The sequence below is a fragment of the Ictidomys tridecemlineatus genome, chromosome 4, assembly GCF_052094955.1.
Source record: "Ictidomys tridecemlineatus isolate mIctTri1 chromosome 4, mIctTri1.hap1, whole genome shotgun sequence".
In the NCBI taxonomy this organism is placed as follows: domain Eukaryota; kingdom Metazoa; phylum Chordata; class Mammalia; order Rodentia; family Sciuridae; genus Ictidomys; species Ictidomys tridecemlineatus.
Window position 1 is genome coordinate 174,489,264 of NC_135480.1, and position 24,489 is coordinate 174,513,752.

Genomic DNA, 24,489 nt, shown 5'->3' on the forward strand with positions numbered 1-24,489 from the left:
AGTTTTGTCTTTAGAACATATCATTTGACCCAGCTGCCCATTAGAATAGGGCAGTGCTGCAGATGACAGCTCCTTTGCCCTGCAGAGTAAAGGTCAGGATATTCCCCCACCCCTTAGGATCTTCTGCTTTCACATAGCCTGTTCAAACCTCTCCTCAGTGAGCCCAGGACCCCTTCCCCAGGGCTCTGAATGAAAAGGAGTTCCCATCATAGAGCAAGGACTCAGGGCATAATCATTCTGACTCCATTGGCAACCAAAAGAAAGGCTTAAAGGGCCCTGGGATGCTGGTAAATCAGTTTTATTGGGTTGGGGTGGCAACTATACCCTGGCTGGGAGCAGGGCCAGCCCTCACAGGTTGTTGAGTTCCAGCAGGGTCTGGTCCAGGGTCTGGTGAATCTCCACGTTCTCCTCCTTGGCACTGGCCAAGGTCTCTGTGAGGGGAGGAAGCTGGTGAGGAGAGGGAAGGGAGACGGGGAGCATGGGGAGACAGGGGGATGCCATGGACAGGGGAAGGTGACAGACATGGGGTGGGTTAGGAGACACAGGAAGACATAAACTTTAGGGACCTATGGGCTCCCTGGCAGGAGCAATTGGATGAATTAAGCAGGACAGACGGATGCCTCACTTAAGGCCTATGTGGTCATGCAGGTGGGAATGGGGAGGTTTGAGTCATAAACTAGTTTACCCTCCTTCTTTAGAAGGTATAGCAAAAATTGAAAACCAAAGGAAAGACAAAGGCTGAGCCAGGAAAGAGAAGACCAGACATACAGACAGAAATGAGGTGGAAGACAGACCTGCAGCTGCAGTGGAAAGCCCTGTTGCTGATATCCAGTACTTTTTCAAACTTCATTCCACGATCTTCTTGGCCCTCCCCTGTAGCTCACCCCACCCTATTTCCTTTCTAATCATTCTGTTAGATCCTGGAATCCCAGTTAAGTGCTCTAAAGTCTGACAGGCACCAGAGGGGGTCATGGTACTTGATGGGGTCACACATGCCCACATGCAATAATGAGAGTCAGAGACAGAGACTGCAGTGCAGAGGGGTCTTGGTGTGGGTCACAGCATTTTGTAGGGGGATTCAAGGCAGGAGGTGAGGGTCACAAGATTGGGTGTGTCGGTAAAAGCCAGGGTCTCAGGAGTGAAGGAGTGGTCTGTGGCAGTGAAGAAGTGCTCTCTGGAGGGCAGGAAAACAGCATGGAGACCAAGTTTAGAGTTTATTAGGCAGCAGAGAGGGCTGGAGGGCAGCAGGTGGAGGGCATTGTGCAGAGATTGAAGGATGAAGCCAGTGCCAGAGTGGGCAGTGGGGGTGATGGCGACTCTCCCTAGGCTGTTCCCAATCTGGCTGTGCAACGATGCCAATTTTTGCTCCTCCTATCTGCCCCTCCCCATAGAGAAAATGAAAAGAGGGGAGAGAAGGGGGCTGAGATGGTCACACTGATGTGGGCTCAGAGGGAGGTGATGTCATTGAGTGCGTTGTCCAGCTCCTCGCTGATGGCCTTGTACTTCATCTTCTGTGCATAGACTTCATCTGGGATGACCAGGGGAGAGGGGCCAGGTGGGAGTGTGGGAAGAGGGAATGGAGGGGAAGAAGAAAGGAAGGAGAAAGGATGATGGGGAGAAAATGAATCAGAGAGAGGCAGAGAGAGTAAGAGAGAGCGACCAGAGAACAGGCTGGAAGGTTTTTGGGGCTCCCTCCTCCGCTTTCTCTACCCCGTCTCTCTTTTGCCCTTCTCTTGCCCCAGCTTGGTTCTTCCCCTGAGCATCTGCCCTCCCAGGAACCTTTGGGCACAGTGCTGTGAACAGGCAGGCATGCTTGCTGAAGTAGGAGAGGGAGGGTGCTTGAATCAAAGAGGGCTAAAGTCCTAAAGTTGGAGATAAAATTAGCACCTGCCTGAGAAGAAGCAAGGCACTGGGAATTGTGAAAGTTAAAGAGTTATCAGATAAAAAGGAAAGGTGACCTTGAGTACAGCAGCATTGTTGATAATAGAAATAACCAGAGACTAGCAAATATCTGGATGTTTGTTTTCACCAAATGTAGTGTCTTCCACTAATGTTGTCAGGCAAACTCAAACACTACATCAAATAGCTGTCTCTTCAATCAAGAAGGCTTTGTGATCGGTCTCTATTGTATTGTGCTTGGAGATGGCTTTGCTTTGTTAGATCAGTATTATGCAAAGTACATTCTGCAGACCAGCAGCATAGTTATTTCCAGAGATCTTGTGAGAAATACAAATTCACCAGCCCTAGGTCAGCAATCAATCACTTTGGATTAGAGTGCAGGTATCTATGGGTATTTTTTTTTACTAAATTCATGAGGCGCTTAACCACTAAGCCACATTCCCAGCCCTTTTTATTTTGAGACAGGGTCTCAATAAATTGCTTAGGGCCTTGCTAGGTTGCTGAGGCTAGATTTGAACTTGCAATCCTGCCTCAGCCTCCCAAGATGCTGGGATTACAGCCACCATGTCTGGCTCTATGTTATTTTATTTGTGTGTGTGTGTGTGTGTGTGTGTGGTGCTGAGGATTGAACCCAGGGCCTTGTACATGTGAGGCAAGCACTCTACCAACTGAGCTACATCTCCAGTCCTCTATGGGGGTTTTTAAATGTGCTGTACAAGGAACTTGATTCTTCTGCATGCTCAAGTCTGAGAAGTACAGGAACTGATGCACTCTGGCTTGTTATAGCTTCTTTGAATTTGTGGAGTCCAACCCTAGTTTATGAGTGGTAAATATAACCCGATGAGGAGATAAGGGACAGGCCTACAGTGACAGGTGTGTGGGGGGAGTATCCTTTACCTTCCAGGTCATCAATGGTTTTCTCCAACTTTGCCACAGACCTTTCAGCAAATTCTGCTCGGGTCTCAGCCTGTTAATAAGGGTGGGATGAGTGACATGGTAAAGAATTAAGCATCTCAGAGAGACTCAGCACCTAAGTCAGTCTTCTCTCCCATCCCTAGTTCCAGATCCCCTGTCACAGGCAGCCTCTGGCAGGGACAAGGATGGCTTGAGGGGAGACTGGGAGCTAGAAGAGAGCTCTTACCTCCTTTAGCTTTTCCTCCAGCAGTTTGATCTCCTCTTCATACTTGTCCTCTTTGGTGGAATACTTTTAGGGACATACACATGCCATTAGTAATTCGCCTTCTCAAGTCTTTCATTTCTCCACAGAGGCCCTCAGGTTCCTCTAACTTTGCCTCCATTGAGTGCCCAGCCCTCCCTGCCTGGGCCCTCACCTCCCTCCCCTGCAGGACCCAATCTTCACTACCCCTCTACCGCCTCTACCTTGTCCGCTTGGGCCTCCAGGGATTTCAAGTTGTTGGTAACAATTTTCAGCTCTTCCTCTAGGTCCCCACATTTACTGCAGGGGTGTGCGGCAGGGTGGGGTGTGAGGGCACAGTGAGGCGAGACAGCAAGGATGCACAGTGGGGGAAGGGTGGAGGAGAGAAAAGAAGAGCCAAGTGGTGAGAGTGACAGCAGGCAGAGTTTGGAAGACCAGGCCCTTCCCAACCCGTGGCAGGTGAGAGAGAGCAGCCTGAGATGCTGAGGGAGGAAAGGGAAGATGAGCTGCAAGAAAGTGGCATTGCCCAGAAAGTTCCACAGAGGTCACTACCTCCTCCTCTGAGGCCATCAGGGACTTGAGGGCTTGGTCCATAGTTCGAAGTTCCTCCTCCAGCTGCCTGGCTCGGCTGGGGGCAGCAGGCAGGGGTCAGAGGACAGGCCCTGTCCCTAGGGCGTCCCAGGCATGGGAAATCGACTACCCACTGTGCAGGGTATCCCACAGCCACTGGCTCAGGTCCAGTTCCATCGGTCACCCCAGGGTATCCTTACCTCTCGGCCACCTCGGCTCTCTCTTCTGAGCGTTCCAGCTCTCCTTCCAGGATCACCAGCTTCCTGGCCACCTGAGAGCATTGGGAGAGAGCAGATCAGTGGTTACTGATTTGGGGTGTGAGGCTTGGGAATGGGAAGGAAGTGGGGTAGGGCTCTCACCTCCTCATATTTGCGGTCAGAGTCCTCAGCAATATGCTTGGCCTCCTTCAGCTGCATCTCCTGCAGCTCCATCTTTTCCTCATCCTTCATGGCCCGGTTTTCGATGACCTTCATTCCTCTGAGAGTCAGGGAGAGAGGTGAGTGTGAGGTCAGCACCAGCAGAGACAGGCTCCCTCCCCTGTCCCTGAACCTCCCCGTGTGCCCCTCTCCACCTCTCGCTCTCATCAGCGGCCTTCTCAGCCTCCTCCAGCTTTTGCAGGGCTGTAGCCAGGCGCTCCTGTGCCCGGTCCAGCTCCTCTTCTACCAGCTGGATGCGGCGGTTCAGGGAGGCCACATCTGCCTCAGCCTGTGGGCCAGAGGTCAGAGGTCAAAAAGCTTTGTCTGCCTTGGGTGAGTCAGAGGGGCTCCAGAGGATGGTAAGACTCCTCTCAGAAAGAACCTAGGCTTCCTGACTTCTAGATTTTAACTTGTTTTTCTACTAACTATCTTCTGTTAAAACCCTGCTCTAGCCAAAAACATTACTTGACAAGCTTCACTCCCCGGCCATGGGGCCTCTTCTGGCACAGTGCGTGGTGAGTCTCTTGATGGCTGGTCATTCTGTTCTTTTTGAGAGCATTTGAAGTGCTGAGACTGGTCTGAGGTAGCCCTGATTCCTCCTCAGCAGAGCACAGGGTAGGTGGGTGGGTGCAGGACAGGTAAGGGGGAAGAATTAGGCCAAACAGACTTCACCATTGCTAAAAACGGCCAATCACAGAATTGAACTCATGATGTCACCAGCTGCCAGGCAGACTACCAACAAGAGATCCAAGAGGGCACACTAGGTCAACGTCCATAGTTACAGCGAGGGGCTTCCTACCAAGGTCCCTGGTGTTACAATATGGAAACAAAACCTTTGAGATTTTGGAGAAGGCCCATAAAAAACAAAAACTGGGGACATCCTGAGAAAAAGAGGGCAGAGCAAGACGGGCCCCCATAAAGGAAAAAGAGCAGCAGTGCGGTTTGGTATTACGAGCACAGCTCTGAGTCAGACTGCTGTCTTGGAGCCATGGAGGCCACTCAATACTTGTGTGACCTTGAGCACCTTATTTAGTCTCTCTAAGCCTCAGTTTCCTCTTTCATAAATTGGTGTTAATGATCAGTTCCTCCTTTTGGAGACTGTTCTGAGATAATGTAGTGCTTCTAGCGCTTCATCAATAGGACCATCTGGGAGACTTAAAAAACTAGCTCCATGCTAGATCCACTGAACTGAGACCTCCAGAGTAAAGACTGGGAATCATTTTTTTTTTTCTTTAAGCTTCCAAGTGGTTCTGATGATAAGCCAAGTTTGGGAAATTATGATACAATGTGCAGAAAAAACTTGAGCACATTGCCTGCATGAGCACGCTCCAAAAGTTTCTCTCTCTCAAAGCCATAGAGACCCCATAGAGTTTTTTTTTTTTTTTTTTTTGTGAGTGTGTGTGTGGGGGGGATACCAGGGATTGAACTATGGGGCAATTGACCACTGAGCCACATCCTTAGCTTTATTTTGTATTTTATTTAGAGAGAGGGTCTCACTGGGTTGCTTAGCGCCTTGCTTTTGACTGAGGCTGGCTTTGAACTCACCATCTTCCTGCCTCAGCCTCCAGAGCTGCTGGGATTACAAGCCTGTGCCATTGCGCCCAGCGACCCCACAGAATTTTAGGACTGGAAAGGATAAAGAGCCAGTGTAAGGGAAAGAGTAAGTGGAGGGGAGGAGCTGAGTGGCAGCACTGGGAGCAGAGGGTATAGAAGGCAGGCCCTGGTGGCACTGCAGAGCAAGAGAAACACAGTACCATATATAGAAAGTGGATTATAGCTTGTCCTCCAGGTGCTGAAGGCACCTGGAGCTTGGCCACCTAGAGTGACAAGAGCCCATCATAGGCTCAGGGCCTGATGACTCAGTGTGGAAAGATTCTGGAGACATCACTGGTGTTGGGAAGAATGACTCTGGAGGATATTGGGGGCTACTCTAGAGAGATGAGACTCCGTATAAGGAAAACTCTCTTCATGGTGGTGGGATGACAAATGACGGCCAAGTTTGGGAAGTACTAGGGCCCTCATCACAGGTCTGTCATTTGCCATTGCCTGCTGCTCAAGTTCCTCAAAGCTATGGCTGTTCTTTAATCAAAGAACAGGCACTACTCTCCCCATTGAACAAATGGGAAGAAAGGAGGGAGAGACTGAGGCACTATGTAACTACTGTGTTCAAGGTCACACTATAAATTTGATCAGTGTTTCCTCCCTACTTCTGGCACTGCTGCCCTGTCCCTATTCCCAGGGCTTTCCACTCCATCCACCATCCCCCCTCTAGCCCCCACCTAGCTCCTTGGGTTTCCAGTCTGGCCTCTAGCTGCACTGGGCCTTGGTTATTTATAGAGTATCAAATGCCCAGGGTCATCTTTGCTAGCAGCTGCAGGTCAGTTCCCTCCCATGTGCCAGGGCTGGTGAAGAACCAGAACTGGAGGCTGGAGGTCAAAGAAGCCCAACCCTGGGGGTTGGGAAGCATGAAGTATGGTCAACAGAAACAGGAATGTCATCCCTGATGTTCAGACCATACTTTATGCTAACTACTGGCACACCCTAACCACAGGCCCATCTTCAATTTAAACCAATTCCTGGGGGAAGGCAGATGAGGCTATTGAGACAGGGATTCGTGAGAACTGCATCTAAAGTCATAAGCCATTCTTCTACCATTTGGTGGGGTTGGGAATCCTAAGAAGTAGACAAGTCTGGTTGGGGCTGGAGGTGCAGGCAGAGAAATCTCAGGGTAAGCAGGACCTGCCAAGGTGGCTGCTTTGGCATTGTGGCCCTGTCCTTCTGCCCATTAGCCTGGCATGGTCTGAAGGCTGACAGCTTAATGAGGGTAAATGAGGAGCCCGTTAGAACCTGAGCTGGAGCCCCAGGGTACAGCAGAGTTGCTAGAGCCAGAGGTCAAGGCCAGGGAATTTCTAATGGTCCCATAGGGATGTAACCCAAGCTAGGGCCCCATCTTTGGATCCCTCTACCTCTTCCTACCCACTAGTACCTCACACTTACACTCCACCCCCCAAATATAGCTGCAGTCTCCTTACCATTTTCAGCAGCAACATTAATTGAGGTAGACAGTAAATTCTCACACCCCCACCCCCATGATGACTCACTACTGGATGGATCACTGTACTTTCCAAAAGCTGGAACCAAATGGAATTACAAGACTTAAGTCCTGGAGGGAAGTGGTAGGTGGTTTTGATTTACCCACTGTCTTGTATTATTTGTGTAAGCCTGCCCTAGATTGGGTTACAGAGAGGAAACTATTTCTCTGCTAATGCTGGGAAGATCCAGGTCTGCTTCACTACTTATCTCCATGCCTGGGACCCCTCCCCAGTTCATTAATGCCCCCCATAATCCCCCAAGTCCACACTCACGTCGGTGGCCTTCTTCTCAGCCTGCTCCAGTTTCTCCTGGGCATCCTTCACTGATTCAGAATACTTTTCCACCTCATCCTCTGTCCCTTTCAGCTTCTTCTGGAGGGCCTGCTGCTCCTCTTCCAGCTAGGGGAGAGAGGAAGTCAGCTAGGCCCTGGTGAGGGCCTAGGAAGGAGGAGGGGTGTATGTGGGGGGCTACTAAAAGATATTTGGAGGCTGTTGGGGAGGAAGAGGGATAACAGAGGAGAGACAGTCCAGTTGAGAATGTTGGGGGAAGCTGGTGAGGATAGAGAATAAATCTCAAGTCCCAAGGGGTAGGACCCATCGCTGTTATTCAAGGGCAGGAGTGGAAACTGAGGGACGGGCTCCCTGGGCAGCCATGGGTGAAATGGAGTGTGGTTTCTGCTGGGCCCCTGAGGGTCCTGTGAGGGCCCCGGAGGCTACTGGGTGGGAAAAAGCCTTGGGAGCAGGCTCAAGTTTGGCAAGGGCCCATCTGACCCTTAGTGGAAGGGAAGGGAGAAGAGGTCTCACTGAACGCAGGGTCCCCCACCTGCTTGCAGCGGTCTTCAGCTTGCTTTTTGTCGGCTTCCGCCTGTTCGGCGCGGTCGATGGCATTCTCCTTGTCCAGCTTCAGCATCTGCATCTTCTTCTTGATGGCGTCCATGGCTGCGGTACGGGGTGGGCCGGCGGGCGGGTGGTGAGAACCTGGTGGACTGGGCTGGCTGCTAGGGCTCGGCGGACAACGGCCGGGTAAGAAGGACTGAGCAGGACTGGGATGTCCCAACTGCGCGGCCGCCTAAAAGGCGGGGAGGGACCAGGCGGAGCCGGGGACCAAGACCCTCCCCCACCACGGCCCAAACCTTGTAGGGGCAGAAGCTCAGCCGGGCCCGGGGGCGCAGCCGCCCCCTGCGCACACTCTGTTGGGCCCGCCCCTTGGGGTCCCGCCTCTGCCTCCCATCCCCTCCACCCCCAGCCAGCCGTCGGTGAGAAAGTAGCCCGCGGTGGGCTGTAAAACTCCTGGCGCTGCGAAGGAGGGAGGGGACCTTGGGCTGGGGGCTCCGCGTTTCCTCTGAGTGACAGCCGGACCCAGTGGCAGCTGCGGCTGGGGCCCCTGGGGCTATTTCGGGGCGTGAGCTCACGGCAGCTGCCCGGGCACAAGGACCTGCGTGTCCCCCCCCCTCAGCTGCAGCAGCCGCTGCCCTTAATTTAGAAGTTTCCTGTAAATCCCCCCAGATTAAATGTCTCTTGGGAGGCGGAGCTCCTCCGAGCCTCCAGTGCCTCAGTTTACCCCGAGTTCCAGACCGCAAGTTTGCGTTAAGGGCGTCGGGGGTGGTAGCTCAGTCTCCCCATGGGCTGGGTGAAACTGGCCGGAGGAGCCCCCGTCAGACTGTGGAACGCCGCCCGGCTTGCTGTCCCCCAGGGCGGGCCTGACCTCTCTTTCCCTAGAGTCCCCTTCCAACCCAGCTCAGGAGCCAGGGCCCTTCTCCTGAAAGCGTCGGGCGGCGGGGGACCCAGCTCCTCGCCTGCCCGCCCCGCCCCCCACGTGCCCCGCATATTTTCCACGCGGCTGCGGCTGGGCTGGAGTGGGCGCGTTCCCCTCCCGGACTCCCATCCACTAAAAGTCCCTCTCCGCCCCCTCAGGATCCGTCTGTCCCCACCCCTGCTTTTGCCTCTCCCTCTGTCCCTCGAGCCCTCCCTTCTCCCCTTCCCCCCGCGGACTCTGCTCTTCCCCAGTGGCCAACTTTATGCCAAAATTTCTTTTCTGCCCTTTTTTGGGATGCTTCCCTATGGGGAGGCGGGGCCGGGCCGAGGCTGGGAAGGCTGGGGGCGAGGGGAAGAACTGCGGAGCTGCCAGGCTTCGGGAACCAGGGTGGGTGTCTAATCCAGGCCTCAAGAAACCGCTCCCGGAGCCGGGTTTCGGGTCGGGAAGTCTGGGGCGCGTGGCGAAAGGCGTTTGTTTTAGGTTTTCCTCGGGGTGGGGTGGGGTGGGGTGGGGTGGGTGGGAGGGGAAGTGGAAATGCACCCCGGAGGAGGGGGATGCGGAGGAGAGACCTGGCGGAGGAAGCCTGGAGAGAGCCGGGAGGGAGCGGGCTGCCGCACTCCCCAGGGCTTATGGAGCTCTGAAGGCTTAGGTTTTGGTGGCAAGTTGGGGGCGGTGGGGAACCCTGGGCTGAGGGCCGGACCTTGGGGTTGGGGCGCGGAAAAGCATTCAGATCTGCTTGGCCGCTTGCTTAGTAGACAAGAACAGACCTGACCTGACTACTCAAATGTTCACTCCATGTGTTTTCCAAATTCTGCGAAAGACATCCATCTAGTAGTTTCTGCTGGACCCTGGGTGTTACCAGGGGTGCTCTCCCATTCTTCACTTCACACATCCACTTAATCCTGGGATTCTAGGAATTTGTTCCTCCTTGAAGTCGCCTTGGGACTTGTTTTGCACAATTCATGTAACCTGCGGCTTGAGTGAATCTGTTTTGGTCTTGCTCCTGGTTCCCCAACTCATTTGACCCCTTGACATTGCTCCAAAGATCTGTTTATTTGTTTATTTATTTGAGGCTATTGGGTATTGAATCCAGGGACGCTTTATCCCTGACCTACATCCCCAGCCCTTTTTTTATTTTGAGACAGGATCTCACAAAGTTGCTTAGGGCCTCGCTTAATTGGTGAAGCTGACCTGGAATTTGGTATCCTCCTGCCTCACCCTCTGAAGTTGCTGGCTTTACAGGCTTGAGCTACCAGGGCCCAGAGCTATCAAAGACCTTTAAAAAGTTAATGCAAATAGGATCCCAAATTCTCCAAAACTCCTCTCTAACTCCCGCCTGCCTGCAAGATTTAAAAAATCTACATTTCTTAATATGGTATAGAAGGTCCTTTGTTTAGGCCCCTGCCTATCTCCCTAGCCTCATCTCCTTTCATTCTCAACCTTGCCACCAATACTCAGACTTTTACTCCAGGTTGCATTCGGATTGAGCAGTGTACAAGAGCTGGAAATAGGAACTTTCTTAAAGCTTCCACATTTTGTGCATTCTGTTTTCCTCTCTCTAAAATGCCCTTCCCCTCTGTTGATTCCTGGTGTCCTCTAAGACTCAGATCAAGTGTCAGCTTTTCTGGGAAGCCTTCCCTTCTCACCCTCTCCACCTAATAGGTGCTTGTTCTTGGTGCAGACTCCACTCCTGTGATTCTCATCCTAGTCCCATGTTATAACTTCTTGTATATGCTTGTCCCCTTCATTTGTGTGTCCTCCAGACGTGGACTGTTATTTTTCAATTCTGAATCCTGAGGGCCTAGCATAGCACCAGGCTGAGTTTTTACATACCAGGCAGAAGTTTTTACATACCAGGTTCTAGATACACTAATATGGTATGTGTCTGTGTATACTAATATGGTGTGGGTGTAGAGGAACTCACAGTCTAGTGCCACAGTTCCCTCAAACTTTTGGTCTTAGTATTCCTTACACTCTTTATTTATTTATTTATTTGTTAAGTTGTAGTTGGACACAGTATCTTTATTTTTTTTTTTTAATGTGGTGCTGAGGATCAAACTCAGCAACTCGTAAGTTCTAGGCCAGCACAGCCACTGTACCCCCTTACAGTCTTTTTTTTTTTTTTAAGATTGATGTGATTTTTTTATACCTTTATTTATTTTTATGTGGTGCTGAGGATCGATCCTAGCGCCTCGCTCATGCTAGGTGAGTGCTCTACCACTGAGCCACAGCCTCAGCCCCTCCCTTACACTCTTAAAAATGATCAAAAACCCCAAGTAACTTTTGTCAAAGTGGGTTCCATCTATCAATACTTTGCATATTAAAATGGAAACTGAGAACATTTACAAATATTTATTGATTCATTAAAAATAGTAAAAATGGCCAGACATGATGGGGCACACCTGTAATCCCAATGAATCAGGAGGCTGAAGCCAGAAGAATTTCAAATTCAAGGCCAGCCTTGGTAACTTAGTGAGGTCCTAAGCAATTTAAAAGACCCTGTCTGAAAAAAAAGAAAAGAAAAATAAAGAAAGGGCCTGGGAGTATAGCTCAGTGGTAAAAGTGCCCCTGGGTTCAATCCCTCAATACCGAAAATTAATGAATACATATAATAAAAATGAATCCATTACACATTAACCATGTTCACATAAATGTTTTAAATGGAAAATAATTATACTATCCAAATTAGAGTGCGGCAATTATACAATTTTTGCAAATCTCTTTAGTATCTGTTTAGTAGAGGATAACTGGAGTCTCAAAAATCTGCTTCAGCATGCAATCTGTTGTGATATGCTGGTTTGTTTGAAGTACTGGATAGGAACAAACCCAGCCTCACACAAATATGCGGTTAGAAAAAAATACATGCTTTTAGAGCTTTTCCAGATAACTATGGGTATTCTTTGATGATACAACACCGAAGCTTGGACAAATGGTAATTTTTTAAGGGTTAGTTGCAGTGTAGACCCTGAAGCCATATCAATGCCTGCCCCGTTTTCAGAACTAGAGGTTGAACCCAGAGTCTTGCACGTGGTATTACTGTACCAAATATCTCCATCCCCAGCCCTTCAAAAAATTGTATTATTTATTTATTTTTGTAGTACTGGGGGTTGAACCTAGGAACACACGAACTTTGAGCTATATCCCCGGCCCTTTTTGTTTTTATTTTTTATTTTATTTCGAGATAAGTTTTCATTAAGTTGCCAAGGCTAGCTTCAAACTTGGGATTTTAACTTAATTGAGGATGGAACCCTCTTTGACAAAAGTGAGATCTCCTGCCTCAGCTTCCTGGGTAGCTGGAATCATAGGTGAGCATCACCACTGTACCAGGCTAAAATCAGTAATTTTCTACTATTTCATCTGGTATATATGTGTGTATGTACATATATATTGTATTATTTTTATATTGATATTAAATCCAGGACCACTTTACCACTGAACTATATATATCTCCAGTCCTTTATTTTTATTTTGAGACAGGGTCTAAATTGTCAAGCCTGGCCTCTCCTGGCTTCATTGAGAAATCAACAATATTCTTAAGTGAAGCTGGCTTTTCTCCCTCCCTCCCTCCCTCCCTTCCTTTCTTCCTTCCTTCCTTCCCTCCCTCCCTCCCTCCCTTCTTCCCTTCTTCCCTCTCTCCTTCCCTCCTTCCTTCTTTCCTTGTTTTGGTACCAGGGATCAAACCAAGGGGTACTTAAACACTGAGCCACCCAGGGGTGCTTAACCACTTAGCCACATCCCCAGCTCTTTTTATATTTTGAGACAGGGTCTTGCTGAGTTGCTCAGGGTCTGAACTTGAGATCCTCCTGCCTCAGCCTCTCAGGACGCTGGAATTACAGGGATCACCGTGCCTGGCCTATTTCTTAAATTGCTAATGCATGGTGCTGAAAAATACAACTATTAGTACAGTTTTGGGCACTGCCTTGATTTGTGCTAAGATATTTTTTACCTTGTCAGTGCAAATGTTGACAATGTGACAAAGAAAATTAATATATTATTATTCTGACTTCTGGACCCAAAAGGGTCTTAGGAATCCCCAGTGGTCTGAGGGCCATATTTGAAGACCTGCTGGTCTAATGGATATTAGAGTCTCTCCCCAGAAGTCTCCTAGGCTATCACCAGTGATAGGAATGTGAGTGGACATAGTTCCTGAGGACATGACTGGGAAGTATCAAATCCCTTCTACAACCTCCCTGACCTCCAAGGTCCTTAACTGACGATGCTATGACACTGAATCTGGGGTTCAGGGACCACAGCAGTATGTACTGGAATTGCCAGTCTGTGCGTCAGAGAAGTGATAATGCATCTCAGTTTTCCAGTGCTTAGCATGGGCATGGCTTAGTAAATATTGAATGAATGAATCACAGGTGACATGGGTGTCAGTAGGAAGTTGGACTGCCCTGGGGAGGGCAAAGTATTTGCATCCACTTTAAACATACTATAACGCAGGGGAGTAGATGGTATTAGGCTATGTTTGTGTTCTATTTCGAGGGAGAAGTATTGTGGAAATAATATGCCTGGCAGTGGGATTGGCTAAAAATCATGCATGAAAATAGTGGCTAACCAAGAGGATTGCCAGAGGGCCCATGCAGTGTGGGCCCAGGGGTGTGAATGTACTAGGAAGTGGAATCATGGAAGCACACATCACTTACCTCCTTGACATGTCTCCTCAGGGAACCTTCAGATGAGGCAAGCAGCTGGAGCAGGGCGACCATAATTAACTGGCCACTAGGGGTGTTGTTCCCCTCCAACTAGAAAAGTCTCACACCTGGGCCAAGTTCCACCCTCTTTCTTTTTAGCATGATTCTATACTGGAGTCTCCCCATCCCACTTAATAGTAGTAGCACCCCAGACAGCCTCAGGTTTTAACCAATTCTGAAACCACAGTTCTTTTAGGCTAAGACACTTATTTTATAGGCTGCTTATTTTTAGCAAAGATGCTTTGAAAATTCAAATTTGGTGAGGGATTAGACCTGTCATGTACTCTTTAAATAGTTATGAAGAACAAAGTATCCTGGTAGCCACAAAGAGCAATGGCAGCTGTTATCCCAGTGACAGAAGACAACACTTAGTGAAGCTCAGGCTGAAATGGAGACAACAGGAATGTGACTTCTCAGGCACAGCTTCCTAACTAGGATGACTTTAGGGATTTGAGTGCAAAAAGGAGGAAGAGGTCTGAGGGGGCAGATGCTCCTGTCTCTCCCAACTCCTTTGATCCAGATCAAGCTGGGTGACAGAACTGTCCCTTGCTCTTCCCTGCTGTCCAGGAATAAATGTTGTATCTCTTCAAGAAGCCAAGCAGGATTTGTAGGTAGAATATCTTTATTGGAGCATGACCTGTTGGGGGCTAACAACCCTGCAGCCCCATAGGTGGCTGGAGTTGGGGATAGATAGTATCAAAAAAGATGAGCCGAGCTGATGAGGCCGTGGGGACTGGCTGGAAGCTGCTGGCAGGGTGGAACGGGCTGGAGCCCTGGCAGGTTCAGACTGAGGTACAGCAGCGTTAATAATACTCTTGGAGCGTTAATACTCTATGAAGGGGTAGGCACTTAGGGGCCCCAGGGCATGAAGGCACTTGGAATCAGGGTAGGGGCAGGGGATGTGCAGTGGGACTGGGCAGGGCCAGGCCCGGGGTTTGGCAGGCACTTTGGGGAGTGCTGGGGTTGGGCAGGTTGGGCCCTGACAGCCCAGAAGGCTTTGGTAGTGGCAGGCACAGTCTCTGGGCTGGGTCTGCATAAATAGAAGTGGCATCCCTAGTGCTCATCTCGAAGCTCTGAAGGTAGGAACTTGTACTGCTGCTGCCGGATCTGGGCCAGCTTCTTCCGAGCCTCCTCCAGCTCTCTTTCCTTCCGGAGCATCTCTTCTTGCGCTGCAATGATCTGAGGGACACAAGGCCAAGATCGGTTTGGTCAGTATTTTCATTAGGGGCAGAGTGAGCAACAGAACTACCCTCCTGCCTGAGAGTGGCTCACCTGGGCAATGCCCCCAACCATCTTCTCCTTCACCACCACCGTCTCATTCTCCTGGTCTTCAAAGGCTGCAGCCTTTTGGGCTGCCTTCACCAGATTATCTGAGGCTCGCTTCACTGCATTGCCTGCAGCCTGAGCATGGAGAAAGCAGCATGAGTTAGAACTCAGGAGCCCAGCTGAGAGTCCCTAATTTCCTCATAGAAATGTACATCTCAGCAGCCCCAAGATGGCAGCCACCATGAAGAAGGCAGCTGCAGAAGATATATCAATGTTACTTTTGAAGATCAGCAAAAGATAAACAAATTTGCCCAGAATACAAATAGAATCACAAAGCTAAAGGAAGAAATAGAAGTAAAAAAGAAACAACTCCAAAATTTAGAAGATGCCTGTGATGACATCTGAGGGACACAGGGCCAAGATGTATGCAGATGATGACTGCTTAATGTTACCTTATCAAACTGGGGATGTTTTCATTAGCCATCATCAAGAGGAAACACAGGAAATGTTAAAGGAAGTAACGAAAAATTTGCAAGAAAAACTTGACAAATTAGAATCCAGAGTGGAATCAATTCAGTGGGTGTTAGCAGATTTGAAAATTCAGTTATATGCAAAATTTGGCAGCAACATAAATCTTGAAGCTGATGAAAGTTAACATTTTATAATACTTTTTTTATTTGTTTAATTAAACTTGAATATTTTTTAAAATGAAAAAAAGGAAAACTTTCTCTTTTTAAACTTTTCATTTATTTAATGGAAACTTGCCTATTTTCACATGTCGTGCTTATTTATTTTATATACTTGAAAATGTATTTTGCATAACTGGTATATTAAGCTTAGGGGCTTTATATCATGTTATTAAAATCAGTTAAGGGCTGGGGATATAGCTCAGTTGGTAGGGTGCTTGCCTTGCATGACAGTTGAATGAAGTATAACTCAAGGGACAATGGGATGGTCAGAATTCCTCACCTGAAGCCGCTTCATTGCCTCAGAGTCCTGGTCAGCCTTGACCTTGCAGGCCACGAGGAGTTGGGCTGTGGAGGCTGCTACCTGTTTGGCAGAGGAGATGAGCTTCTCCTGGCTGGCATGGCCTTGGACAGCTGCATTGGCTGCCTCGCACAGATTGTTGGTGGCTGCTGCCACCATCCGGGCCTATAGCAGGGAGAGTTAGATGAAAATATGCCTCTTGCCCTGGTCCATCTCTCCTCCAGCCTTTTATGCCTCCCCAACTTGAGACCCAGAATGTGTAGTATACTCACAGCAGAAATAAGACCCTGGGACCACTGCCCATCGTCCAGTGCATTGGCTGGAATGGCGCCCACCTGTGGAGGAAGAAGGAGAGCCCGTTAGACCTGTGCTCTCCTTATGTCAAGCCTCTCAGGTAAGAATATGGTGTGAATAACAAAGCTGTCTCCCTGCTCTCATTATTATTATTTGTGGTACCAAGGGTACCAAGGATTTAACGAAGAGGCCTTCTACTACTGAGCCAGCTATTTATTTATTTATTGGATACTAGGAATCAAATGCAGGGGCACTCAACTGAGCCACATCCCCAGGCCTATTTTTATTTAGCTATAGAGGGACACAATACCTTTATTATTTATTTTTATGTGGTGGTGCTGAGGATTGAACCCAGTGCCCTCACATGTGCTAGACAAGCACTCTATCACTGAGCTACAGCCCTAGTCCCTCCCAGCCCTATTTTGTTTTTTGGGGGGATTTTTTTTTTGGTACCAGGGATTGAACTCAGGGGTACTCAACCACTGAGCCATATTCCCCAGGCCCATTTTGAATTTTGTTTAGAGATAGGGTCTCACCAAGAAGTTTAGCACCTTGCTGTTGCTGAGGCTGGCTTTGATTTTGCTATCCTCCTGCTTCACCCTCCAGATCTGCTGGACTTTTTATTTTTTATTTTCAGACAGGGTCTCCCTAAGTTGCTCAGGCCTTGAAATTACAATCCTCCCACCTCAGTCTCCCAAACAGCCTGGATTCTAGGTATGCACCACTGCACCTGGATTCTGGGTACTAATATTTTACGTATTTACCTTTCCTTGGGCGACCAGTTCTCTCTGGGCAGCTGATGCGGCCTTTACCAGTGCACTGGTGGCTGCTGCGATGGACTTGGCAGCTTCTAATATCTGTTCCTCAAAGTTCAAGGACTCATCTGCCTCCTGCAACAAAGACATACAGGTTGCAGGGAGAGATAAAAATTCAGGAGACCAAAGGTGGGGACCTTCTGCCATTGGAGGGGTGCGGGGTACACTGACCTTGGGTTTGGCCCGGGGCTTCAGCTGCTCTAGCTTTTTGGCTGCAGCCTCAATGGCAGCTGCCGCTCCCAGGAGCTCATTTTCAGCAATGACTGTGGGGTCCTCAGGGTCCACCCATTCTGTTCCTAATGGGATGAAGGAAAGGAGGAGGCTAAGGTAGAGCAGGGGGGTCAGAAGCACTGGAAAACTTGGTTAGTACCACTAGGTCCTGGCACCTGTGGGGACTATGTTAGCTCAGAGATATCTAACCAGGAAGCAGAGATCATACCATTGTAAGGCTTTCCCTTCCCTCCCAGTCCCTGGTCACTTCTCACCCTTCATGGCCTCAGCAGCCTGTATGAGCTCAGTGACTGAACCAGCCACCCGTTTTGAGTGTCCTGTCAATTGCTGCTTCAGTTCTGGGTTTGGCTTCTGCAAGGTCTGAGGGAGAAGGAAACAAAAAGTAGATTCCACTCTGATCTATGAAGCAGGGCAGACCATGCCACCACCCCATCCCTAAGCACTCCACAGCACAGCCCTCAAACATCATGCTGCCTATCCAAGTATACTCCGTGTATCATGCTGCACACATGGTAAGGAATAGGGCTTTGTCACTCACCGGCTGACAAGGAGCAGCAAGGAGAATGATGAAATAAAAAGACAGATGATGAAGGTGGGAAGAGACAAGAAAAGAGGAAGAAGAGGAAGTAAGAGGGAGAAACAAAGACAATAAGAATGATAAGGCCCCAGAGAAAGGGAGTTTTGGAAACAAGAATGGATTTGGAAATAGATGGCAAGGTATGGAGGGAATTTAAAGAAAAAATAAGAGTTGGGTTTGAGCCTTGTGGGAAGAAGACTATGTATTCAGGGAGGCTGGGATGATGAGCAAACAATGCCCTCCTTACCAGCAGCACATGGTCCAGCAATTCCAGGTAGCCATTGGCACATTCTCGGCCATAGTGCAGGGCCCGAAGCCGTACATCAGGGGCTACTTCTGGGTGATAAGCTGCTTCCTGTCCCCAGAGTAATATATTAGCTTTAGGATTCCAAAGACCTCCAGGCCTCCCAAGTCCCTGCAGTTTCATAGCCCTCATATTCTTCTCCAAGGCTACCTCACTATTAGCATTCCTACCTTGCAAGCCCGAAGCATATCTGCAATAGCACGACGGCTCAGATTGGCTGTGGCAATGACATCTTCCTGGCGACAAGAATTGCCAGCAGCAACAGCTTTGGCTGTTGCCATGGTAATACCCTTGGTCATTCTGATGAAATCTTCTGGGGTAGAGGTCTTGGCAGGTGGCTCTGGGGAACAGAAAACCTGTTGGAGCAGAATAAGAAGAAAGATTTTACAGTGACTCAGACTGTAAGACAATGTCATACTCTATGCTCATGTGATTTGCTCAATCATCTGTGTTTGTTCAGCAAACATTCCTTGAGTATTTATTGGAGGTTAAGTCCTTGTGGACATTTGTACATAGCTAATGGAATTGAAGGCAGCTGATTGATGTTTCTACTGAAGTGACTGGGGGAGAGTTTGTTTGAAATGAAAATAGAGGCTTCTGGCTGGGGATGTAGCTCAGTGGAAAAGCACGTGCTTAGCATCTACAAGGCTCTGGGTACAACTCCTAGCATTGAAAAAACAAAGAAACAAAGAAAAAAAAAAAAGTCAGAGCAAAGCAAGTAGAAAAGCCTATAGCTGGCAAGAGCCTGGCATGCTCTTAGAACTGATAAGAGTCCAGAGGCATAGGGGCACAGAAAGCAGAAGAGTGGGATGTTGGCAGAGGCCCAACAGTAGTGGGTTTTAAGCAGTGAAGTAACATAATCTTATTTATGCTCAGGATTGAACCCAGGATCTCAAGCATGCTAGGCAAGCACTCTACCATTAAGCTCTATCACCAGCCCTAATTTAAAAATTTAAAAGATAATTTGGGCTACTATAGAAAGAATAGGTTGGAGGGGTGCTGAAATGTGGAGATCAGATAGATACTATTGCATGAATTCGGCTAAGGACTGTTGATGATCTGGACAAGGCAGTGGTGGTGGAAGAAATGGGGAAGAGACAAAGTGAGATCTATTTGGAGGGAGAACTAACAAGAATTGCTAATGAACTTAGATAAGGAGAATGAAAGATTTTTAGATGTTAAAGCTGGGTTTCTAGCTTTAGAAAATGGTTATTCAAAATTTCCATTTACTGGGATGGAGAAGACTAGGAAAGGACTAGGTTTGGAAGGCAGAAAGTTGAGAGTTTCAATTTGGATATCTGGTGAAAACAGAGCATCAGAAAGATGAGGAGAGAGGAAAGTGGTAGAGGCTGAAAGCAGGAAGAAGACTGGTACAACAGGCAAAGTGAAGGAGAGAAAATGAAAGTCTGAACAAGAGGGCAGACAATGGGGCTAGAGGGGAGGAATGAAAGGAAAAGGGCATGAAAGCAGTGCTGGTGCATACCTACAATCCCAGTGACTAGAGAGGCACTGGCAGGAGGATCAAGTTCAAGGCCAGCCTCAACAACTTGATAATATCAAGACCTTGTTTCAAAATAAAAATTAAAAAGACTAGGGATTGGGCCGAGGTTGTGGCTCAGTGCTCACCTAGCATGTGCAAGGCCCTGGGTTTGATCCTCAGCACCACAAGTTTGAAATATGATATGTCAAGAGCTTTGTAAGGTTTTGAACAACCAATAAAAAATAAATAAATAAATAAATAAATAAAATAAAGGTATTGTGTCCAACTACAATTTGTTTATATAGCTAGGGATTTAGCTCAGTGATAAAGTACCCCTGAATTCTATCCCAGTACTGCAGGGGGATGGTGGTAGAGAAAGCTAGAAAGGAAAGGGACTAGAGAAGGGGAGTGGAAGGGTTTTGCAATGGCCTGGATGTGGTGAATAAGTTGGAAATCAAGGATGTTTGAGAACTCTTCATGATTTCAGGTTATGACCACTGTTTATAGAGGTGGCCTTGAGGCAGAACTGCATGGAGGTGGGCTGGGGATGTGGCTCAAGCGGTAGCGCGCTCGCCTGGCATGCGTGCGGCCCGAGTTTGACTCTCAGCACCACATAAAAAAATAAAGATGTTGTGTCTGCCGAAAACTAAAAAAAAAAATATTAAAAAAAAAAAAAAAAAAAAAAGAACTGTATGGAGGCACCGCATCTAGGTGGTGATATCAAACAGGTAGTTGAGATGAACAAAGAACAGGAAGTCAGCTTAAAGAATGAAAATGAAAGTGATTAAACTCACCCAAGATTGGAATAGAGAAAAAAGGCTATTTTTACAATTTTGGAAAGGCCTCTGCATTTACTACTAGGTTGAAGGTGATCCAATGATGGCTACTAAAATGACATTTAAGCAGCAAGAGAAAAGCCAGTATCAAGAAAGCCAAAAGCAGAGAGAATTTCAAAGAGATGTTTATTAACAGAGTCAAATGCTATGGAAATGTTTGAAGAGAATAAAGATCAAAAAGAGATCACTGAATGTAGCAACTAAGAGGCCTGTGGAGAATGGAGAAAATGGGAAGATGGTGGTGAAAGCAAATAGCTATCAAATGCTAAGGAATCAATAAGGAAAGAAGGGAAAGACACACAAGAAGTTTGGCAATAAGAATGTGTTTGACTGTATTTGTGAATGTGAGGTACGTGTTTACAATCTATCACGTTGCCTCTCTCTGATCCTAGTTTGTGATGCCCAGACTTCTTGTGCTCACCGCCAGTTCCTGCCGTATGTGTTCTGTGGTTGCCTCCAAGGCCCGGGTGCCTTTGGTGGCTTCATCTTCCACAGCTTTCACTGTCTTGAGCAGTGATGTCACATTGGTCACCATCACCTAAGAGCATCAAAGAGTGGGGGGAGGGGATCACTTTAAAATAACAGGAAGAATTGCATTAATCACCCCCATCCTGATAGTGCTCCTCATTCCCTTCAACCTTGGCAGAATTCTTCAGCTGCCACACTGCAGGGTCATCCCCAACTTTGCCAGCTGCAGCCTTTGTTGCACTGATGAGGTCTCCCAGGGCCTTGGCTACATCCTTCACTGCATTGATCAGCACCACCTGTGTAAAAGAGAGGTGGCTCTGGTCTATGGGAGAAGGAAGAGGAGCAGGAAGTAGTTCTAGCCAAAATTAGGGATATCAGGTGTATAGATACCTGGGTCTCAGGGTCCTCGGCTCCCAAGCTGGCTGCACCAAGCTTGACCACATCAGCAAGGCGAGTGATGGTGGCAACAGAAGACTGGGCAGCCTGTGCCAATTTTTCCTGGCTCCCGGCTGCATTCTGCACCAGGACCTTGGTATCTTCCACCAGCACCTTTGCAGTCTTCAGAATGCCCTCCCTGAGGAAGGATCCAGCCTAGTCAGCTCTTTCTCAGATCTGACTGCCCACTTGAGCTGACCCAGAGTTCCCAGACTAGGTTTTTCCCCAAACAAGCTAATGATATCCTGCCTTTTTCTGGCCCTATGTCCCAACCTGGGTGCTTCCCTCAGGCCAGTTCCCTCCTCACCGATGGTCAGCAAAAGTTTCAGCACCCTCACGGTTGAGCGTGCCAGCAGTAGCAAACATGATGGTGGTGTCGAGGTCGGCGATAATACCAGATACAGCACTGGCTGCTGTGATGCAGGCCTGGGTGCCACGATTCCCAGCCTGGAGTGCAGCCAGGACGTGGGAGACCTGGGATAGGGAAAGTTACATGGTGCCATGTATAAGGGAAAGGTCATCCACACTTGGAAGAAGAAACAAAAGGAAAGGACTAGGAAGGCCAGAGGAGTATGGAAAAGACCTCAGGTTGGGTAGCCAGCCCTGGAGCCCATGGTCACCTTCTCAGACACTCTCCGGGCACACTCGATGAGTTCTTTCTTGGTGTAGGCATCACTGGGGCTGCACTGCAGGGCACCTGCCTTGGTGACCAGAGCAGCACAGCCATGGCCCAGCTCTTGTACTCGGTGCTTGATATGGGCACCTATCTGTGAGCAGGGGGAAAGATAGATTTTACAAGGGACACTCAGGGCACTTCCACAGTATTTAGAAGAGTAACCAAGGATATTAGGATCACTGACAAATGGAATTGTGGAGAAAAGCTGCCAGCACACTCTTCTGGTTTCATGTCCTTTAAGTGGAGGTCACCTCATATACATGGAAAACAATAGCAAAACTGGTGAGGTTGTGTTAAGCACAGTGAGGAGGAGGAGAGAAGCACTTTGTACTTGAGGGGTTGGACCAGAGGGCTGTGGATTACAATTTGGCCTGTATGGGACTGCGGTAGGTTTGGGGCTGGGGATTAGGTGTGTCCGGCTAAGATCCAATTACTTGCTTTCTTGGAAAGCCAGGAGCTTAGGGAAGGATGAGCGCCATGAGTTTACAACAGAAGAACTAAGAAGGGATAGTGCCAGTATAGACTTGTAGAAGAGAAGCAGAGGGTTGGCAGAGGCAAGAGAGGCAGGGCTGAGAAGTCCTTAGAACTTGAGCTATCTCCCTTATCCTTGGTAACTGAAGGCTTTGATCTCCTCTGTCCCTATGTAGAGTCCTGATCACTCTTTAGTAGAGGGGCCCCTGAGGGCATGTTCCCTTCTCTGCCAGATTAGATAAAATCAGTGGGACAACCCTAGAGGCTGACAGATGGGAACAAAGGGCATGCCCCAGAGATTTCCTGTGAGGGGGTCAGGGAAGGTCAGAGCTGCCTCCATGTTTACCTCTTCATTTTCAGCAGCCACAGCTGCAGGCTTGGCCTGCAAGGCCAGGCGGCCATAGTCACTGGTCAGCTGGTTGGCGAGAGGGCCTAGCTCCTCAGGACTGGTGTTTGACTTGGTTACCTAATGATAACAGAAAAAGTCATGTTCTATCCAAACTTAACTCTCCAAGGGCAGTCCACTTACAATCTCCTAAACTCACCATCTCCTGAACAGAGACCGCAATGGCCTTGGCTGTCCGCACCATAGTTGTTTGGTAATCCACGAAGGAACCTTCTGGTTCACCCATTGGTCCTTCATCTAGCTGAGTGGGGGGAATGGGGCAAGAGGGAAGACCATCAGGGTCTCTGGCACTGCTTAAGGCCCCAGGCCAGGATAACCTCCATACCCACAGGGACCCGGGAGTCTAACCTGGTTGATGGCCTGAGTGATGGAGTCCACCATGCCGCCAACAACCCCTGCAGCGCTGGCTGCCTCATTCAGGGTGGTTGTTAGGTCCTCTACAGCCTCTGTCATCATCTGCACAGCTTCCTCCAGGGCTTCCTGGGTGTGAGCTGCTTGCTGTGGGGCACAGTGAGTTAGTGGAAGGGAACCCTGTTATTCCTGCTCCTCCCACTCTCCCTCTCACTACCTTGGGGTTACCACCAGCCTCCTTGGCAGTGTACAGCAACTGCAGGGCAGACTCTGCCAAGGTTTTAGTCTGGTCCAGAAGCGCCATCTGCTGCGGGTGGCTCAGAGTCTTGGAGGCAGCACCCACTGCAGCCAGGGTGAGTGGCTCAAAGTATTGGGCCATCTGAGACACCTGAGGCAAGGGGTTAGAATGGGGTCAAGTACTCTCTCTCACCTTCCCCACCAGGACTCCTCACAGATCTTCCTAGGTACCTTGTGTCCCAGCTGGGAGGCTTCAGCTCTGGCCGCACTGGCCAGTGGCTCGATGAGATGGGATATCTCCTGCACTGCAGTGAGCATCTGGGTGTGCAAGGCCTGGGGAAGCAAGTGTATATCAGCTCTGATTGTGACCTGTAGTAGGATCCTGTGGTGCACAGAACCCTACTCATCCAACTTTTTTTTTTTGTACCAGGGATTGAACCCAAGGGTACTTAACCACAGAACTACAACCCCAACCCTTTTTAAAAATTTTTATTTTGAGATAGGATCTTGCTAAGTTGCTTAGGGCTTAGATAAGCCACTGAGGCTGGCCTTGAACTTGGTGATCCTCCTGTCTCAGCCTCCTGAGTTGCTGGGGTTATAGGTGTGAACCACCATGCTTGGCTTCCAACATTTTTTTGTGGTGCTGGAGGCTGAACCCAGGGCATTATGCACAATAAGCACACATTCGACCCCTGAGCTACGCCCCGGCCCCACTCTTCTTCCCATACAGAACTTCCTAATCCTGCTGGACATGTTTCAGCTCTTTGATGTCTTTGTGAAGCCCACTCTCCGATTCCGTCTTCCTGGAGTCTGATGTCTTCCCCTTACCTCTTGAGAGAGGTAAAACTTTCCCCTTACCTCTTGAGAGATTCCTTCACGGGGAGCAAGCTGCTGGCTGACTGCAGCAAGGGAAGCCTGGTCTAAGTCCCGTAGACAGCTGTTCAGAGCTGCAATGGCCGTCTCACATTCCAGCTGCCCTGGGGCCTTGTCCCTGCAGATGCATCACAGGTTCCATACCAAGAACATCTCCTTTAAACAGGGCTAGTCTATCTCCTCCATGAATTCCCCA

General features: G+C 48.9%; 2 protein-coding genes and 1 pseudogene across 7 annotated transcripts in view; 1 reads left to right on the forward strand and 2 right to left on the reverse strand.

The window, feature by feature from the left end:
* Positions 1 to 282: 282 nt before the first annotated feature.
* Tpm2 (tropomyosin 2) lies at positions 283 to 8,306 on the reverse strand. Of its 4 annotated transcripts, none has more exons than XM_005326251.4 (9): positions 7,957 to 8,304; positions 7,407 to 7,532; positions 4,197 to 4,330; positions 3,985 to 4,102; positions 3,826 to 3,896; positions 3,280 to 3,355; positions 3,041 to 3,103; positions 2,797 to 2,866; positions 283 to 431 (listed from the first exon to the last, which is right to left on the reverse strand). In XM_005326251.4, exons 1-9 carry the CDS (start codon positions 8,068 to 8,070, stop codon positions 349 to 351), a joined length of 855 nt encoding a protein of 284 aa, XP_005326308.1. In that variant the 5' UTR covers positions 8,071 to 8,304; the 3' UTR covers positions 283 to 348. The 4 variants fall into 4 exon arrangements, with proteins under 4 accessions (XP_005326308.1, XP_005326310.1, XP_005326307.1 ...); XM_005326253.4 differs by lacking the exon at positions 3,280 to 3,355 and adding an exon at positions 3,608 to 3,683 and having other exon boundaries at positions 7,957 to 8,301; XM_005326250.5 differs by lacking the exon at positions 283 to 431 and adding an exon at positions 1,196 to 1,528 and having other exon boundaries at positions 7,957 to 8,306.
* A 5,884-nt stretch (positions 8,307 to 14,190) lies between these two features.
* The window catches only part of Tln1 (talin 1), a 33,137-nt gene continuing 22,838 nt past the window's right edge, over positions 14,191 to 24,489 (reverse strand). For all 3 annotated transcript variants that reach the window (XM_078047806.1, XM_078047805.1, XM_021726970.3), the window contains 20 exons: positions 24,279 to 24,411; positions 23,652 to 23,753; positions 23,401 to 23,571; positions 23,181 to 23,330; positions 22,972 to 23,073; positions 22,773 to 22,892; positions 21,900 to 22,046; positions 21,587 to 21,753; positions 21,235 to 21,418; positions 21,015 to 21,140; positions 20,798 to 20,914; positions 18,231 to 18,416; positions 18,004 to 18,111; positions 17,434 to 17,539; positions 17,120 to 17,244; positions 16,898 to 17,023; positions 16,112 to 16,174; positions 15,822 to 16,004; positions 14,859 to 14,987; positions 14,191 to 14,765 (listed from right to left, as the gene is read on the reverse strand). In XM_078047806.1, coding sequence (XP_077903932.1) covers positions 14,640 to 14,765; positions 14,859 to 14,987; positions 15,822 to 16,004; positions 16,112 to 16,174; positions 16,898 to 17,023; positions 17,120 to 17,244; positions 17,434 to 17,539; positions 18,004 to 18,111; positions 18,231 to 18,416; positions 20,798 to 20,914; positions 21,015 to 21,140; positions 21,235 to 21,418; positions 21,587 to 21,753; positions 21,900 to 22,046; positions 22,773 to 22,892; positions 22,972 to 23,073; positions 23,181 to 23,330; positions 23,401 to 23,571; positions 23,652 to 23,753; positions 24,279 to 24,411 — 2,671 coding nt within the window. In that variant the 3' untranslated portion in view covers positions 14,191 to 14,639. The remainder of the gene's footprint in view (positions 14,766 to 14,858; positions 14,988 to 15,821; positions 16,005 to 16,111; positions 16,175 to 16,897; positions 17,024 to 17,119; positions 17,245 to 17,433; positions 17,540 to 18,003; positions 18,112 to 18,230; positions 18,417 to 20,797; positions 20,915 to 21,014; positions 21,141 to 21,234; positions 21,419 to 21,586; positions 21,754 to 21,899; positions 22,047 to 22,772; positions 22,893 to 22,971; positions 23,074 to 23,180; positions 23,331 to 23,400; positions 23,572 to 23,651; positions 23,754 to 24,278; positions 24,412 to 24,489) is intronic.
* Positions 14,986 to 15,522, forward strand: LOC101977741 (prefoldin subunit 4 pseudogene; annotated as a pseudogene).

What these genes read in the sequence shown, in the direction of transcription:
- Tpm2 (XM_005326251.4), bottom strand. Translation starts at nt 8,070, where the DNA reads ATGGACGCCATCAAGAAGAAGATGCAGATGCTGAAGCTGGACAAGGAG. An exon ending in GCCGCTGATGAGAGCGAGAG is followed by an intron (nt 4,103 to 4,196) that starts GTGGAGAGGGGC and finishes CCTGACTCTCAG; the next exon opens with AGGAATGAAGGTCATCGAAA. An exon ending in AGAGCCGAGGTGGCCGAGAG is followed by an intron (nt 3,356 to 3,825) that starts GTAAGGATACCC and finishes ACACCCCTGCAG; the next exon opens with TAAATGTGGGGACCTAGAGG.